Below are 15,800 nucleotides of genomic sequence, written 5' to 3' on the forward strand. Positions count from 1 at the left end.
TGCTATATGAATGCTAAGTAATGTAACATAACATAACAGTCTTTCCCAGGGTTATATGGTTCTTACAGTAAGTATTCAACAAACCACCTAACCTTTTAGCTTTTTCAAAAACGTCTTCTATTTTCACAATTATTTTGCCCACCACCATTTTGAGGTTAAAGATTAGTAATTAAAAATAAAGAATTCTCTCATTTGCGACAGAGTGAATCGACCAGCACTTATAAGTCAGACTTCAATGGATTTCTCTAACAATGCATTACTTTCACAACTGCCATATTTTTAAACCATTAACTGAAAAAATGGTTTACTACACATTTGCAGTCATGTTCATTGTTTGCCATCATGTCAACCTAATAAGGGCCTCATTAGGATGTTTAGTGGTCGGATGAGCCGACCCCCAAATTTGCGGAGAGGATGCCACTGTCATACCGGTGGTGTCCCCCCGAGCGTATTACAATGTTCCCGCCAGGCTGACCGGCACTGACTTTCCACCTCCCTTTCCATGGCAGTGTTCCCGCCATGGAAAGGCTGGCAGAAAGCAGAGTTGTAATCAGCCCAGTGGCACTTAGTCCAGCGCCTCCCTGGCTGAGTACAACTCCAACTGCCGTCACCCCGTTGGGAACCATGTTCCTGGTGGGGACAGCAGTCCTCTGGTGGGTCCGCCTACCAGGGTTGTAATGTGGCAGTCGGACCACCACAGTTGTGGTGGTATGACCGTTGCCGCAAGCAGACTCGTAATGAGGCCCTTGATGTTGATAAGTCTAGAAATTAATTAGCACCTCTATCCTCTGAATAAGTAAGTGTATGTATTCAACACCTCTCCACACAAAAAGCACGTTTTGTCAAATAAGATACATTACATACAGAAAAAAAGTTAGAAAAGAAACCAACTACTTGAAAACTCTATCTACTACTGAACACCAGTCGAACCCTGTTTAAAAACACATCATTCACCCTTCCAAAGAAATCACCTTTAATACTGCAAAACATTTCTTCCACAGAATGTGGCTAGAAAATGCTGTGGGAAATACTTTTGTATTTTTGGAAATGCTGTAAACCTTTTAAAACAATGTGCCATGAAGAAGCAATCTGAAACAACTGGTTCAGCTAGGGGAGCATTAAAGAGGTAGGACACACAAAGGGATTGTAGTAGGGTATACAGAAGGCATAATATTTACGGGTCAGAATATCATGACCAGGTTATCAATGGTCAAAATATCAAAGAGGTAAGAGCTTAGGCGAAGGTATGAATTTGCTTTTCTTAACTACACATCTACGTACCTTGAAGATATATATCACCAAGATAAGTATATGTGAGTTAGGTATAGAACTTACCTTTGTATATTTTGTCCCTTGATATTCTGATCACGATATTGTGACCGGTAAATACTCTGGCCTCAATATTCCCAGCACACACACATAAACCTGCTTCAATTCTATACTTGATTTTTTTAATTCTGTACTGCAGTGTCTTCTTGATACCAGATTACCAATGAAGAAGAATATTTTGGGGATCCAGGAATGTAGAATAGTTTTTGAATATGGTTGCCCAACTTGTCGATGCCTCACCATCTCCAGTGTCGCCTGCTGCTCACTACGATTCAAAGAGAAGATTCCTTCCTCTGACCCCAGGATTAGGTGAGTTTCTGCAGGAAAACAAATTATGCAATCTGTAAATATTAGTGAAGCTTTTGAAGTGTTATGTTGCTTTGGATCATTTAACTTGTTCGCCGGAAGGTACTTGTCAATGTGATTCCATGTCATAAAGCAGCATAATGTTCGGAATTAAAAATGCCTGTCCATATGAAGCCCAGTACACTTTGATTCCCAGTAATGTGGTCTCATTATTTGTATTTATAGATTTAAGTATTTGTATAGTGCAGCTCGACCACAAAAGGTTTGCATAGAACAAAGCAATGAGGGACTCATTTATGGGGATATGGCTTAGGGCAGCACAACAAGTCATCTTGCTGTGCTGCCCTATGCCAAAGTGAAAGGGCAGGACTGTGCCATATTTATGAAATATGATGCATTCCAGTCCTTAACCCCTGCACTGGTGCTGTTTCAGTAGCCTAGTGCCAATGCAGGCACCTTTGCACCATAGCGAAAGGGTGCCTCTGGTGCGTGCAGGATTGTTTTTTCTGCAATAAGGGGCCACTTTGACAGAAACAATATCCCATGAGGCGTTTTCCTCTTTCTATTCATGTTGCAGAATGCAGCACACATGGAAAGAGGAAAAAACAAGGAGAATAAGTTACGCCTCACCTTGGGAGGCATAAAGTTTTGGCGCTTCTCCAGGTTTATGTGGGTTTGTAAATCTAAGGCGGCATCAAAATACATGGATGTTGCATGGGAAAAACCATTGCAATACCCATGGAATGCCTCCCTGATGCAGAGTAAGGCAACACAGTGACTGCGCTACCTTGCCTTACTCCATATGTCTCAAGCAATTCAAAGCCACACAAATTGGCTTTGCGTGGCCTCATAGATTTGAGTTTGTAGTCTGTGCTGCTGGAGCATAAAAAAAAAGTGACACTCCGGCAGCCCATGGGGCTAATAAATATGCCCCTTTGAGTCAACTAGGAAACTAGGAGGCAAAAAGGGATAGACTCATATAATAAGAAAAGGCTATTAGGTCAAGTTTATTAAGTGAATGTTAGTGATTGTTATCTATGTTTAGATAGCTTGGTGTGTGGTATTTGTGTCAAAGGCATTGAAAATAACTTTTGAGTTCAAACAATTTGGAGCAGATTTAGCAAGACTGCTTTTCCACAAAGTCACAAAATATAGGACTCAAAGCAATGCAAAGTTTTAGTATAATATTTTCTTTTCAGTGCAAAAGTTACCCTTTTTGTAGCACAAATAGCACTTTGTATTACGTTGCTCTAATTGTATCAATAGGACGTTCCATGGGTCGTACTTGGGCAATCCAATGCAACCACCCATAGTTTTTGTCGCAATATCACATCTACATAGTTTTTTAGAGCTGGCTTTGCATTTTAGATTATGCCTCATCAAGGTAGGTGTAAAGTTTGCAAATTTTTTGGATTTCCCCTAACATTTCAAATGTTACAAAAGCGTTATAAAACTGTCAAAGCATAGGATTTAGTACGGCAAAGGTATACTTCCCGTACAAAACCTATGCCTGACAGCGCACACACCTTTCCACTATGGTGCTATGGTGTATGTGGCACTAGGCAAAACAACTTGCTGTGTGATATAGCTCGCATTCAGTGCACACTTGCTCAGGTGAGTTGCCTAAGAAAGAGAGTCTAATTAAAGTTCTCCTATTGGTAAACCATATACTTACTCTAAACCTTCTTTTTAAATTTTAAGTCTGCAAACAGTCAAAAAATCCCTGGAAATATAAACCAAGACGTCACAGACTTTGATAGATTGCAATGTGTTTCTAATTTTCCAACATCAAAAGTACCCCTAATTGCTTAACATGCATTTTTGTTTCACCTGCACAGCGTTTGTGCTGTGCTTGTAAAATCTATTGTTATGTTTTGAATGCACAGCGCTTGTGCTGTGCTTATAAAATCTATTGTTAATATAAATCTTTAAAGGGGCTTACATCCCACCCTTGCTTTCAATTTGTCCCTGTGCTTGCCACTTACTTTTCCTCCATTTCAATTGGCTGTAGCATACTATTTTCTGTTCTTCCTCTTGCGTTTATCTTAACAGTCTCCCATCGCCCAAGTACTGTTTTTGTCCACTTGTGGAGGAGAACATTTTTAATGTTTTGCCTGCACAGTGCTTGTACGCATAGCCGAGGACTCCCAACTCGGCCCCCTCTCATATGTCTCTATGACGTGCATGCATTCCAACACATCAGTTTCATGCTGGATCTTCTTTTTGTTGCGCTCTCTGAGGCTCCGCAGCAGAATAATGAGGCACCCACAGACTTTTCTCCCTCTAGTCTTTCTTTAAACATCTCTATGATGTGCATGCATTCCGACACATCAGCACTATGGGCACATTGACCCGAGCAGTCTTTGTTCTTGTTTATTTTTTATTTTTAGATATAGTTGTATAGTAAACATATCCCGAGTTTATAGTGTACATTCAGCACTAGCATTTTTCTGCCATCATACGTGGAAGGCAGGCAGATTGCAGGGACACGAGCGAGCTGACCCTGAGCAGGAGCTTTGAACAGCATTGTGAGCATGCTTTGATGATGCTCTTTAAACTATGACTCTTTATAGCTGAACCAATGTGTTCAATCCTCGCCAATGTGTTCAGTCCTGTTTGTTACAGCCAGCATAAACCTAATCCTGCTTTTAAGGTCTGGTCCAGCTTCCACCCTGGGACACCGATTTCAAGCATCCCTCTGGGTAGAGAGAGAAGGACTAACTCATTTCTATGAAAGCTCTATTCCACAATGCACATAGCATTTTACATAGATGCAGAGTCTGCATATTAACAAACTAAAGTTATGCAGGTAGCTACTGTTATAGTTGCATGGTTAACCAAAGTCACAAAATCCAATGCACCTTCAATCACATTATTTATATGTCCTGCATCATCACACCTGTCAATCCATATGAGAATACTACCTCCAGGCAGGAAAAGTCTGGGGTTGAAACATAAACTTTAAGATTACAACATTCAGGGACCAAGTCCGAGATTTCTGCAGAAATGGAGTGGAAAGCATCACCTGAGACACGTGTTATCTCACTGCACCGGTCAGCACAGGGTTGACAGCATTTCCACCTGTAGTGGTAACCAACAGAGTCCCCTTCTTGCATGACCTGCTCACAGTTGATGGCAATAAATTGTGACACATTAACACTCAAAGAATTTGTGGAATGGGATGCAGTCAAGGAATCACAGCAAGTAACGCAGAACACCCTACACACCTGTGAAAAGCAGGGTTATGAAAGCATGTCCTGCTGGAATATAATGAGGATCAATGCACAAGCTAATGCATAAATAGCATAGCATGCATTTATTTCTCTTTACAGTTCCCGAAAACTTGAAACCACCTGGTTTCTCCTAGGAATCAGTCCCTTTTGTCCATCCTCTAAGTAACAGTGTTCCCCCTTGGAACAAGCTCAGATTGACTCCTATAATTGTATATCTTATATTCCTTGCTCTTTTTTCCAGTTCTCTTCTTGAGGCGGGGTGAGAGCAGTTCACAGCTCTGCAAGTTTAGTTCATGAGTTTGCTTGAGTATGGCACACATATCAAATGTGCTTGGCCACTGCATGTATTTGTTTCTTTATCCTCTGCCATTTACCTAATCTCCCCACATTATATTACCACCAGTTACTGCACTATATTGCCTTTCTCAACAAACAAGTCATAACATTCTTGTGGAGTTTCAGTAACTTATATTGCACAACTGGCTCGCCAAGCTAACTCTTACAACAAACAAATATCAATCACATAGCCAAAACCTAATGCATTTACCAATGCTTATTCCCTTTTATTTCTGAACGAGTCCTTGCATCCACTCTGCTGAATTAAAATACTTACAAGCGCCAGAATTTGTTCTGCTGTGCATTTTACTCTCCAATAAATGATAACACAGAAAGCAGAAGGATTCTATTGATTTCCATTAGTTTTTGTCTCAGGGGTCATTTACTCTCGAAACTTTCTGCACGGACGAAACTTTCAGCATGGACGTACTCAGACTTCAAAAAGAACAAGCAAGGTAGGTCACGACCTCCTCTCCCAAAGAGTTTGCTGACTGTTTGACTGAGACTCTACTGAGGATAAGGTACTTTATTTATAGATTTGTGCTAATGCAAAAACCTTTGATTTCTGGAGGAAATCCTAAGCCCAGATAAGAATTAGTCATTAGAATTGTCCTCACCATGCTACCCTCCACCTTCCAACTATTGAGGACCTTTATCAATAGAATCATCCAAATTATAAATGTTTCCATCACAGGCCCATATTTACTACAGGGGATGGGTTTGCATTTGCAAGGCATGTGATGCACAAATTGTTAGGCTTTGTAATGTAAGATCCCAACAGGGATTGTACTAAAGTGACATTACAATTAGCAAAAGCATCTTAAATGGCAATTTGCAAATACTTTGGGAGCAACGTGCAAAGTGGAGCACTAAATGGTATTCACCACTTGCAAGTTCAAAGCACTGAAATGTTGCTGACTGCCAAGGACTGTCAGTATCCATTAACAAGGTGGAAGATGTTTATAATGGACAGCTTTCACTGTTTGAGAAACATCTGCAGGCGTTGTGAAAAGTAGGCCGCAGTCACATGCCCTGCCTTCATCCTTGAAGTCAAGGTTTATGTCGATGTTAGCATAACACGACACATTTCAAGGTCCGGATTTAGTAAGGTTTTGTTCCAGCTCTAGAATGATTTAAACAACTCAAAGTGATACAAAGTGGTACATGCTATTAACTTTACAGACCAAAAAGTTTTTTGCGCTGGAAAGGTGAACATTACAGGTCGCAAAAGATTATTTGCACTGATTTATGTCCAAAGGGTTTTATTAGAGTGGATGAAAGCAAACACCCATAGATTTTTCTCTATGCTTGGTTTTTTAAAGCAGCAAAATCATGTTTTGTGTCAAAAAGTAATGCCTACCTGAAGCAGGTGAAAACAAGTATAAATGTGTTCGATTTTTTCAAAAAGCAGACAAGTTGCATATTTGCTTTAGCCTACAGCACACTCCAGTGAGCCTGAACTTTCTGAGTTTTCTATGCATAGATCTTTGGCCCAGAAGTATGTAGTTTGGTTTTGCGATTTCCTAACAGCGAATCTTAGCGATTCACTATTAGGAAATTGCAAAATGAATCGCAAACTGGGATGTTTACCAGTGTGCTTAATACTTTGTGATTCACAATGGGGTCGCAAATGACCTACCTTATCAATATTCATGAGGTAGGTTGCAATTTGCGACCCCATTGGGAATGACCACACTCACAGGGATGGTGGCCCGCTGCGGACAACAGACCACCATGTTTGTGACTGCTTTTTAAATAAAGACGTTTTTTTTTAAAAATGCAGCCCGTTTTCCTTAAATGACAACCGGATGCATTTCAAACAAAAAAATGAAAAGTTTTCGGTGTTATATAGTGCATGCTCTACTCAATTTTGTGCGGTCAAAGGTGTGGCAATTTTGCTTAAAAAGTCTATAAGGTTTAAGGTAGGAAATGTGCAAGTAGATTCCAGGGGTAGATGGGTAGTGGTAGAAGTGTGTGTATATGGATACTGGGTTACAGTGGCAGGTTACTATGGTCCAAATTTAGACGATCCGACACCATTTCAAGAATTATATAATATTTTACTTCTAGCTAGGTATCCGGTAATGTTAGGAGGTGATTTCAATATACTGTTGGATCCTGCTCTACATAAATCGACCCCTCGTGGTACGGTTAACTCACCTAAAACTAGGTCTCAGGTGAAGCAAGCCATGCTGGACTTAGGTTTGGTAGATATCTGGCATTGGAAAGGGGGTGAAGGAGCTAGATATACATTCTATAATAAAAAATATGGACATAAATCTAGAATAGACTTTTTTTTAATACATAAGAGCCTGTGTATAGATGTGATAAAAGTAGCCCACATCCCAGCACACCTTTCGGATCATTCAGCTTTAAAGCTACATCTGGGTATTAAGGTGGAGAGTCCGGGTCCTAGGTGTACAATAAATCGCTCTTTATTTTTAGATGACTCAATAGTGGAGGTGCTAAAGAAAGACACGAGAGAGTATTTTGACTTGAATTGTGGATCAGCAAGTTTATGGTGGGTATGGGATGCTTATAAGGCATATATTAGAGGGAGACTTATTAGCTTGGCGACTTATAGGCATCGGGAAGAGAAGGAGAAGTTGGGAAGTATGGAAACATCTTTAAATGCCGTACAGGTATTAATACACAATGCACGAAGAGAAGGGAAGGAAGGGCAACTAGAGGAATTGGTACGTCAAGAGAAAAAAGTTCGGATGGAGTTAGATTTTTTCTTGGAGAACCGCAACAGATTAAAGTGGGAAAGTAGTCGGTACGCGCATTATGAATATGGAGAAGGGTGCAGCAAATTGTTAGCTTGGAAGGTTAAGTCAGATTACTCAAATAGATATATTTTATCGATTAAATTGGATTCTGTAAGTCAGCCTTGTGTTGAGCAGTCAGAAATAGAGGGAGCCTTTGTGTTGTTTTTTCAAGAAATATATACGGAGAACGTTGCTAACTCAGAGGAGACGATTAGAGCATTTTTGAAAAAAGCTCATCTCCCTGTTTTGGATGAATCGGCAAGGCGGTTACTTGGTAGTGAGATAAGTGGGGGAGAGCTTGCTGAAGTTATACAAGCTTTGAAGAAAGGGAAGGCAGTTGGGCCTGATAGTCTACCAAATGAGTTATATAAGGTACTGGGGGAGGAACTTATACCAATTTTATTGGAATTATTTAATTCTATGCTTTTAGAGGGGACGCAGGTACCTAAATCATGGAATGAAGCTATAATTTGCTTATTGTTAAAACCAGGCAAGGATCCAATATTATGTTCATCGTATAGACCTATCTCATTACTAAATTCAGATTACAAGTTGTATACAGGGATTCTGTCTAGAAGGCTAGGGAAAGTTATAGGTAACCTGGTTCATCCAGATCAGAAGGGTTTTATGAAGGGTAGACAGCTTTATGAGTTAACTCACGATTTACTTGCTGCAGTAGACTTAGCGTTACAAGAAAAGGCTCCTTTGGCGGTTTTGACTTTCGATGCAGCCAAAGCTTTTGATCGTGTTAATTGGGTTTTTTTGCAGGTTGTGATGGAAACAGGTGGACTGGGAATGTCTTTTATTAGGGCTATTAGGGAACTGTATAGATACCCAACTGCGAGAATCTTGGTTAATGGTTTGTTGTCTCAGGAATTTAGGATTAGTCGGGGTACTCGACAGGGTTGTCCTTTGTCACCTTTGCTTTTTAATTTATATATTGAACCTTTGGCAATCTTGTTACGGGCCTGCAGGGATATTCACCCTTTTCGGAGTGGGGGTTGGGAAAAGAAAGTAGCATTATATACGGACGACCTGATGCTATATACCAGTGATGTGGCGGGTATCCTACCTATTATTAGTACATTGATGGAGCAGTTTGGTGGAATTTCAGGTTATAGTATAAATACAGAAAAGACGGAAATTATGTGTTGGAATATGGCCTATGTTTCTCCGTTAGTTAAACAGGAGATTAAATATTTGGGAATTCAGTTTACGACTGATCTTAGTGATGTGGCTAGGGTTAATTTTGACAGAGCTTATATGGAAACTAAAAAGCTTCTAAAGGCATGGGCTGCTCTTCCACTTTCCATAATTGGAAGATCTAACATATTAAAGATGTGCATTCTCCCAAAGCTTGCTTTCTTATTTAATACTATTCCTTTAGAGTTTAAGTTGGGTTGGTTTCAAAAACTACCGGGGGACTTATCCACATTTGTTTGGGCTTCTAAGGGAGTAAGGATATCATGGAAGAAGCTAAGTAGAAAGAAGGTTTGGGGGGGCATAGCATCTCCAGATTTGTATGGGTACTATCTGGCTTTTCAACTAAAGAATATTAGAATGTTATTGAATAAGAAGTCAGAGTATTCATCGGTGTGGAGAGCTTTGACGGCGCATCTTGCGGAAGGAGCTGATAATTTTCTATATAAATTTGGACATCCAAAGTATTTTAAGAAGGTTTGCTTGAAGATCTCCAGACATGCCTGTAAGGTCTGGATACAATTTCGGAAGGTGTTAGAGATAGCTTATTATTGTAGCTCTGCTCCGATTTGGGATTCACTTGGTACCCCTGATTGTCTTATGGATAAATGATCAATTCCACTGAGAATTAGCGGTGTGGTAAGATGGGGGCAGATTATGGAAGACTCCGAATTAATATCTTGGTCTGCATTCCAGGAGTGTACAGGTGGGACAATTTCTAAGTTTAAGTATCTCCAATTATCTAGTTGGGTTAAGTCTCGCCAAGTAGGAGAAATGGGGAGGAGTTCGTGGGAGGGGAAATTTAATCAGACATGTATTAAAAAGGAGATTGCCTTCTGGTATCATGTACAGTTGGAAGTAGTAGAAGATGTTTTTTCTCTCCCTGTGTTGAAATGGGGGAAGATTTTCCCTACTCTAGAAATTACTTCTTTATGACAAAAGTCATGTTCTGAGTTGTGGTGTACTATTAAATCTGCGGCATTGAAGAAGAATCATCTGTTTACATTACATAGGGTATATTGGTCACCAGCTAGATTAACGGCTATTGGGAAATCCAACAAAAATTGTCCGCGGTGTGGGGAAGCCAATGCAGATGATGTTCATATGTTTTGGCAATGTCCAATTTTGAGTAAGTACTGGGAGGATATAGGAAGTATTCTTAAGGCAATTTTTGGTGATAACTTAGGGATAAATCTCCTTATGGTAGTGTTTGGGGTATGCGAACTAGATATAAAGCTTCAGAAAGTGACTGTGCAGCAAGAGCATTTGTTGTTTGTATTAATGCTTTTGGCCAGACGGGAAATATGTTGCAAATGGGTGAACTCATTACCCCCCCTTGTCCAGGACTGGCAATTATCAGTAAATCGGTTATGTAAAATGGAACAATGTCCTCTAAGTCTGGAATGTGTTTAGATGTGTTTTTTTTTCTTTTTTTTCTGGATTCCTCCTCTCAAAATTCAAGTCAAATGATTAAAACTCCCCTCACCTAATTGGGTGTCGCTTTGGTATGACCACACCCTGAATAAAATAGTAAGATGTGGTCGATGGCAGTCGGTGGGGAAAATTGGAGTGTGTAGGACAGGTGGTGTGGCACAGTAGTGCTGAGGGCCTCGCACTTGGATGCATACATTAAAGGCCTCAGCCTTTTCTTTTTTTCTCTCTACCAAAGCGAGGGTGGTGGAATGAGGACTAAAAACTAAAACAAAAAAAACAAAAAATGAAAAGTTTTCGTTGACTTTTTTTCAGAGTAGGCAGTGGTCCATAGAACCACTACCTGCTCTGAAAAAATATTTTCGCTTCCATTCACAAAGGAGAAGGGGTCCCCTGGGGACCCATTCCCGTTTCTGAAAGGGTTACCACCAACTTGAAGTTGGCAGTAACTGTGATTGTTTTGCAACTGCATTCACGGTCTCAAAACAATCTTACATCCCCCTGCGACTCGCTATGAGGATGGGAAGACCTTGGCATGCCCCTTCCTAATAGAGACTCGCAAACCTATTCTGGTTACCGACTCGCAGAATAGGATTACTACATGGTAAAAAGCCTTTTACGGGTGCAAACGGCTCGAAGGATCGGGAAAAGGCTTTCATACATTTGGCCCTATCAGGCATGTTTATGAAAAGTGGTGCTGCACCTAGTGCAGCAGCATTTTTCGTGTACCACTTAGCGCCTCCCTAGCTCCACCATGTGTGCCCTGTATTTAATAAATGGCGGACCATGGCCGTAGTTAGGGACCTAGTGTTAGAATTTTTATGCTAATTCGGCGCTTTGCAGGATTAAAAAATGTTGACACCAATCCCGCAAAGCACCCAGAGGCCCGTTGTAACCAAAGGGAGCCTCCTTATAACGCCTGCTCAGAGCAGGTGGTAAAAGTGCTAAAAAGAATGACGCAAACAAATCTCTTAGATTTCTCTGCACCATTTTTTCGCCCCCTTTGCAGACATTATGCCTGGCGCAGGCATAATGTAGAGCGAAGGGTTACAAAGTGGCGCAATGCATGCTTTGTGCCACTTGGTAAATATGGCGCAGCATTTTTGCCCATCTAACGCCACATTAGCATAAAATAATTGCGCTAATGTGTTAGAATGGCACTAGGCCCTCTTAAATCTGGACCTAAGGGGCGTATTTATAGGCCCCTAGTGACACAGGAGCGTCACGTTTCATGACCCTCCTGTGGCACTGAGCACTGCACTGTATTTACAAGGTGGCGTTAAGCCACTTTTTGTGGCTTAACATCACCTTGTAAATACGGCCCCTTCCTATGCAGCACTGTGCGTGGAAGGGGCGTGTAATGGGTGTTTCTGTTGATGTGCCACAGCAACACCCATTGCATTTTGATGCTGACTCGGATTTATGAAATTTCGTAAACCTAAGGCAATGCCAAAATCTAACGCCACCCCCAGGGGTGGATTAGCAGGGCGCAACGAGGAGGAATACTTTTATTCCTCCTCGTTTTTTTCTTTTTCTATGGATGCTGCATTATGCCACACGCATAGAAAGAGCAAAATGCCAGAAATGATTGTTTATGTACGGGAAGGTGTCCCTTCCTGCACATAAACAATCATTTGAAAATGATGCTTTGGCACTTCTGTGTGTGGTGCATTGTGCAGCACACACAGAAGTGCCAAAGCACCATTAGTGATTGTTTATGTGCAGGAAGGGACACCTTCCTGCACATAAACAATCACACCCCTCAATGCAGACATCCTTGCATGAAGGTGTAAGGATGCCTGCTTTGGAGCTGGCAGCTGAATTTAGCGTCAGCACTGGGGACAACACAGGGGTGCGATGTATTCACTTAAATACGGGGCATCCCTGCGTTTCTAAAGTGATGCAGCGCGGCGTTGCTAATTTTGGTGCAGCACCGCGTTGCACCACGTTTCAATAAATCTGATCCTAAGTGTTTTACTCACATTCACCTCTGTACAAGGCTGTGCACTCCACGAGCCAGACTTGGTTGAGTGCCAGCAGGCTAATCTTTGTAGATATGGCACTGTGTTTTCCTATTGAGCAACATAGCGCACCAAATCTGGATGCTATGCAGCATAAAAAAGTAGTAAATCTGGGCCCAAAAGTGAATACATAAACAGAGATCTGCCATCTCTTTCATTCATATAAATTGAAGGAAAAGATCCAGCCTCATAAATTTATTGATGCAGCAGGAGTTATGTACCCGTTGCAAAAAGCCTCTTGGCGCTGTGCTGGATTAGAGCAGCTGTGCAGCAAAGATCTGGCGTCACTGCCGTGCAGACACTGGGCAAACACAGTGCTGTGTTGCGACTAAGCCAGTTAGCAATGCTGTTCCAAAACTCTTTAAAGCTTTTCCCATCAAATACACCAACAGGCCCCATGTATCTGATTATGGACACAAGGATGTGTGCATAAGATATGTAAATAAATTAAAATATTAGCGTTTGAAATAATCGTTAACCATGGGGTTTAATATTTTAGATTCAGAATGGCAAGGACCACAACACCAGAATTCGAAATGTGTCTTCCCCGAGGAGACTGGCAGCCTACACATCCTGTTGACACGCACGTGAAATTCGTTTAAAATCGTTTGTAGTATATTAAGGGAAAGCAAACCAAAAACACCGCAAAAGTAGAATAAATGAGAACAAATGAATTACCGTTGGTGCTGGGATGTGTCCACGAAGTACAGGAAGTAAGTTTCAATGGACAGCCAATAAATATCTTCTTAAAAAGTGTACTGGCCTGTGTGATTGAGAGAAGATCGTCAGACAACAGGCTTTCAAAACACACATTGCCAAACACAAGACCTCTGTGGAGAACTGCATCAGAGAGATTTATGGGAGTCTGTCCCATTAATGACACCAATCTAACCCATGAAACGTTTAAAACGCTCTAAGCCAGGGGTTCTTAACCCTTTCACTTCGCAAGGCTCCATTAAATAGCAACTGGAAGCCTGGAACCCCCGATCCAAATCAATGGTTTGCACCTAAAAATAATACATAAAAATACACAAAGAAGTTACACAGTAAATGGACTCAGCACTACGCTCCTCTGCAATAGCATTTTTTAATAGGAGAGCGATTGCACACTGGTATAAGACCCACTGGTATAAGACCCACTGGTATAAGACCCCTTGGTATTCACAAATCGACAGCTAATCGTATGGAATCAGAGTTATCAGTAGACGTTGTGGGGGCAGAAGTAGTAAACGGACTGGCTTGGCCTCTGACAGGCACAGGGTATGGACATGCTGGGTCTTTGTGTTACGGCGATTGAATCAAAGCTGGAAGTACATGCTGCCCAATGGGAAGTCCCTGTGCATGTATTTCAGATCTGCTGAAAAGTGCAATGATACCCCTTTATAATGCAATATGTGTTGGGGGTCCGTAAGTGGCTGCACTTGTAATGCAGTGGGTGGGTGGGGGTGGGGTGGGTTGGGGACATGCATCCTTGAAGGACCTTTTGGGCAGTCTATCTCTTTATATACTTGCCCAGATCACTGCAGTAACAACATTGCCTCTCCTGGATTGCAAGTGATTTTAAAGAAATCATAAATCCTGAAACATTTTTGTTGATGTTAGTAATACATATAATAGATATATTGAAAAAGCAATACAGTAGCATTATTTTTACTTGATGAAACTAATATCCTTGTAGGGGGAACCATTTTATAAAGTTAAAGAGTTCAAAATACTTCTGATTGTTGACAAAAACAATGCATAGAGGTCATATAGGTCTGTGGAACCCCTGAATGGGCAACAAGGAATCCGAGTCCTAGGAGTCTGCAGACCACAGGTTGAGAACCCATGAGCCTATAAGTACCCAAAGATAAATCTTAATTCAAGAAAGCACAAATAACACTATTCCATTACTTTGCTTCCAGATGTTTACCCTGTAAATATCTACAAACAAACATAGTAGAGGGCTTGTTTCTCAATTCCTATGCTTATGGCTTTATTTAGAGGTGGTTGGCAGTATAGTGTTGACATCAAGCGGTGGCTCCATCATCAGGCGGTTCCAGCGCCACTTAAAATGGTGGTGGATCACTTTAACACCATTTTAGGTCACATCAACAAAGATAAAGATCTCCTTGCATGTTTGGGAACTGCCTGATGGCATCCACACATGTTGATAGAAATCCTCCAGCACAGCAGAAACTTTTAATGTTGGTATTGAACATATAAGTCCACTCAAGGGGAAAATGTAATTTCGTTTTTATATTTCAGGAAACAAGCTCTCAAAGGGTTATTGGGTTGCCCTTTTCTTCCTAATATCACTTTTAGAAATTTGCCATTTTCTTGTCCTAAATGCAAGGAAGTGGGCTGTTAGTTGTGTGGCCTACACAAGGAATGGGTCCACATTCGCCCTCCTCTGGGAACCAAACACCCCATTGTAGAGCATGCCTCTCTCAGGGTAGCGGAGCAGAGCCGTTCAAGGCCTACTCAATGGAGATGGTGTGGGCTAGTAGTCACCATTCAATGGTATACAATAATAATACTCAATAAATAATGTGTCCAGTCTGTGCTACTCAATACCATGCACTCATTTACAAATATACATAAGGCTGGTAGAAAGGCCTTTGCTGACATTGTGGAGTTACCTCTGACCGCCTAAAGGGGTCAAAATCAACAATACACATGTCAAAAAACACCATTGTAAGATTAAATGCAACAATAAGAAATAACCATGTGTGAATGCACTTATTAATGTTAAAAGAACCTGTGTTCTTTAATCAATAGTTACTGTCAACATAATTTTTTCAATACAGGAACGTTTCATGGGTCTGTATACTGTATATATCGTGTCTACTAATTACACAATTATAGAACCAGACCCTAGCGGGTATAACTTTTTGATCACAAAACACAAAACCATAAACTTTACTCCAAGAGGGTTTGCATAAAATCCCAGCTGGGTCTTTCTCTTGGGGACCCTACAAACATATGGAGTTGACAAGACACCCTGCTTGCCAGTTGTCCGCTGTCCCAGATACCTTGCGTTGGCCATCAGCCACCAAGACCACCTACCTCACCCAGCCATGAGGCCACTTCTCCCTACAGTGAACACAAACTGCACTATCAACCCACCTGGTTCTAGGATAGATGCATCTAGGACACTAAAGACCTACACGGATTGAGCAGAACTAGGCCTACCC

The 15,800-nt window shown here is 41.1% G+C and overlaps 1 protein-coding gene across 1 annotated transcript in view; it reads right to left on the bottom strand.

The window, feature by feature from the left end:
- Positions 1-15,800, bottom strand: part of MAP4K1 (mitogen-activated protein kinase kinase kinase kinase 1) — a 539,453-nt gene that overhangs the window by 139,992 nt on the left and 383,661 nt on the right. The window contains exons 21-22 of the mRNA XM_069206994.1: positions 13,303-13,387; positions 1,570-1,646 (exon numbers count right to left, since the gene is read on the bottom strand). Of these exons, the coding sequence (XP_069063095.1) occupies positions 1,570-1,646; positions 13,303-13,387 (162 nt within the window). The remainder of the gene's footprint in view (positions 1-1,569; positions 1,647-13,302; positions 13,388-15,800) is intronic.

This window comes from Pleurodeles waltl, chromosome 9 (assembly GCF_031143425.1).
Source record: "Pleurodeles waltl isolate 20211129_DDA chromosome 9, aPleWal1.hap1.20221129, whole genome shotgun sequence".
Taxonomy (NCBI): Eukaryota; Metazoa; Chordata; class Amphibia; order Caudata; family Salamandridae; genus Pleurodeles; species Pleurodeles waltl.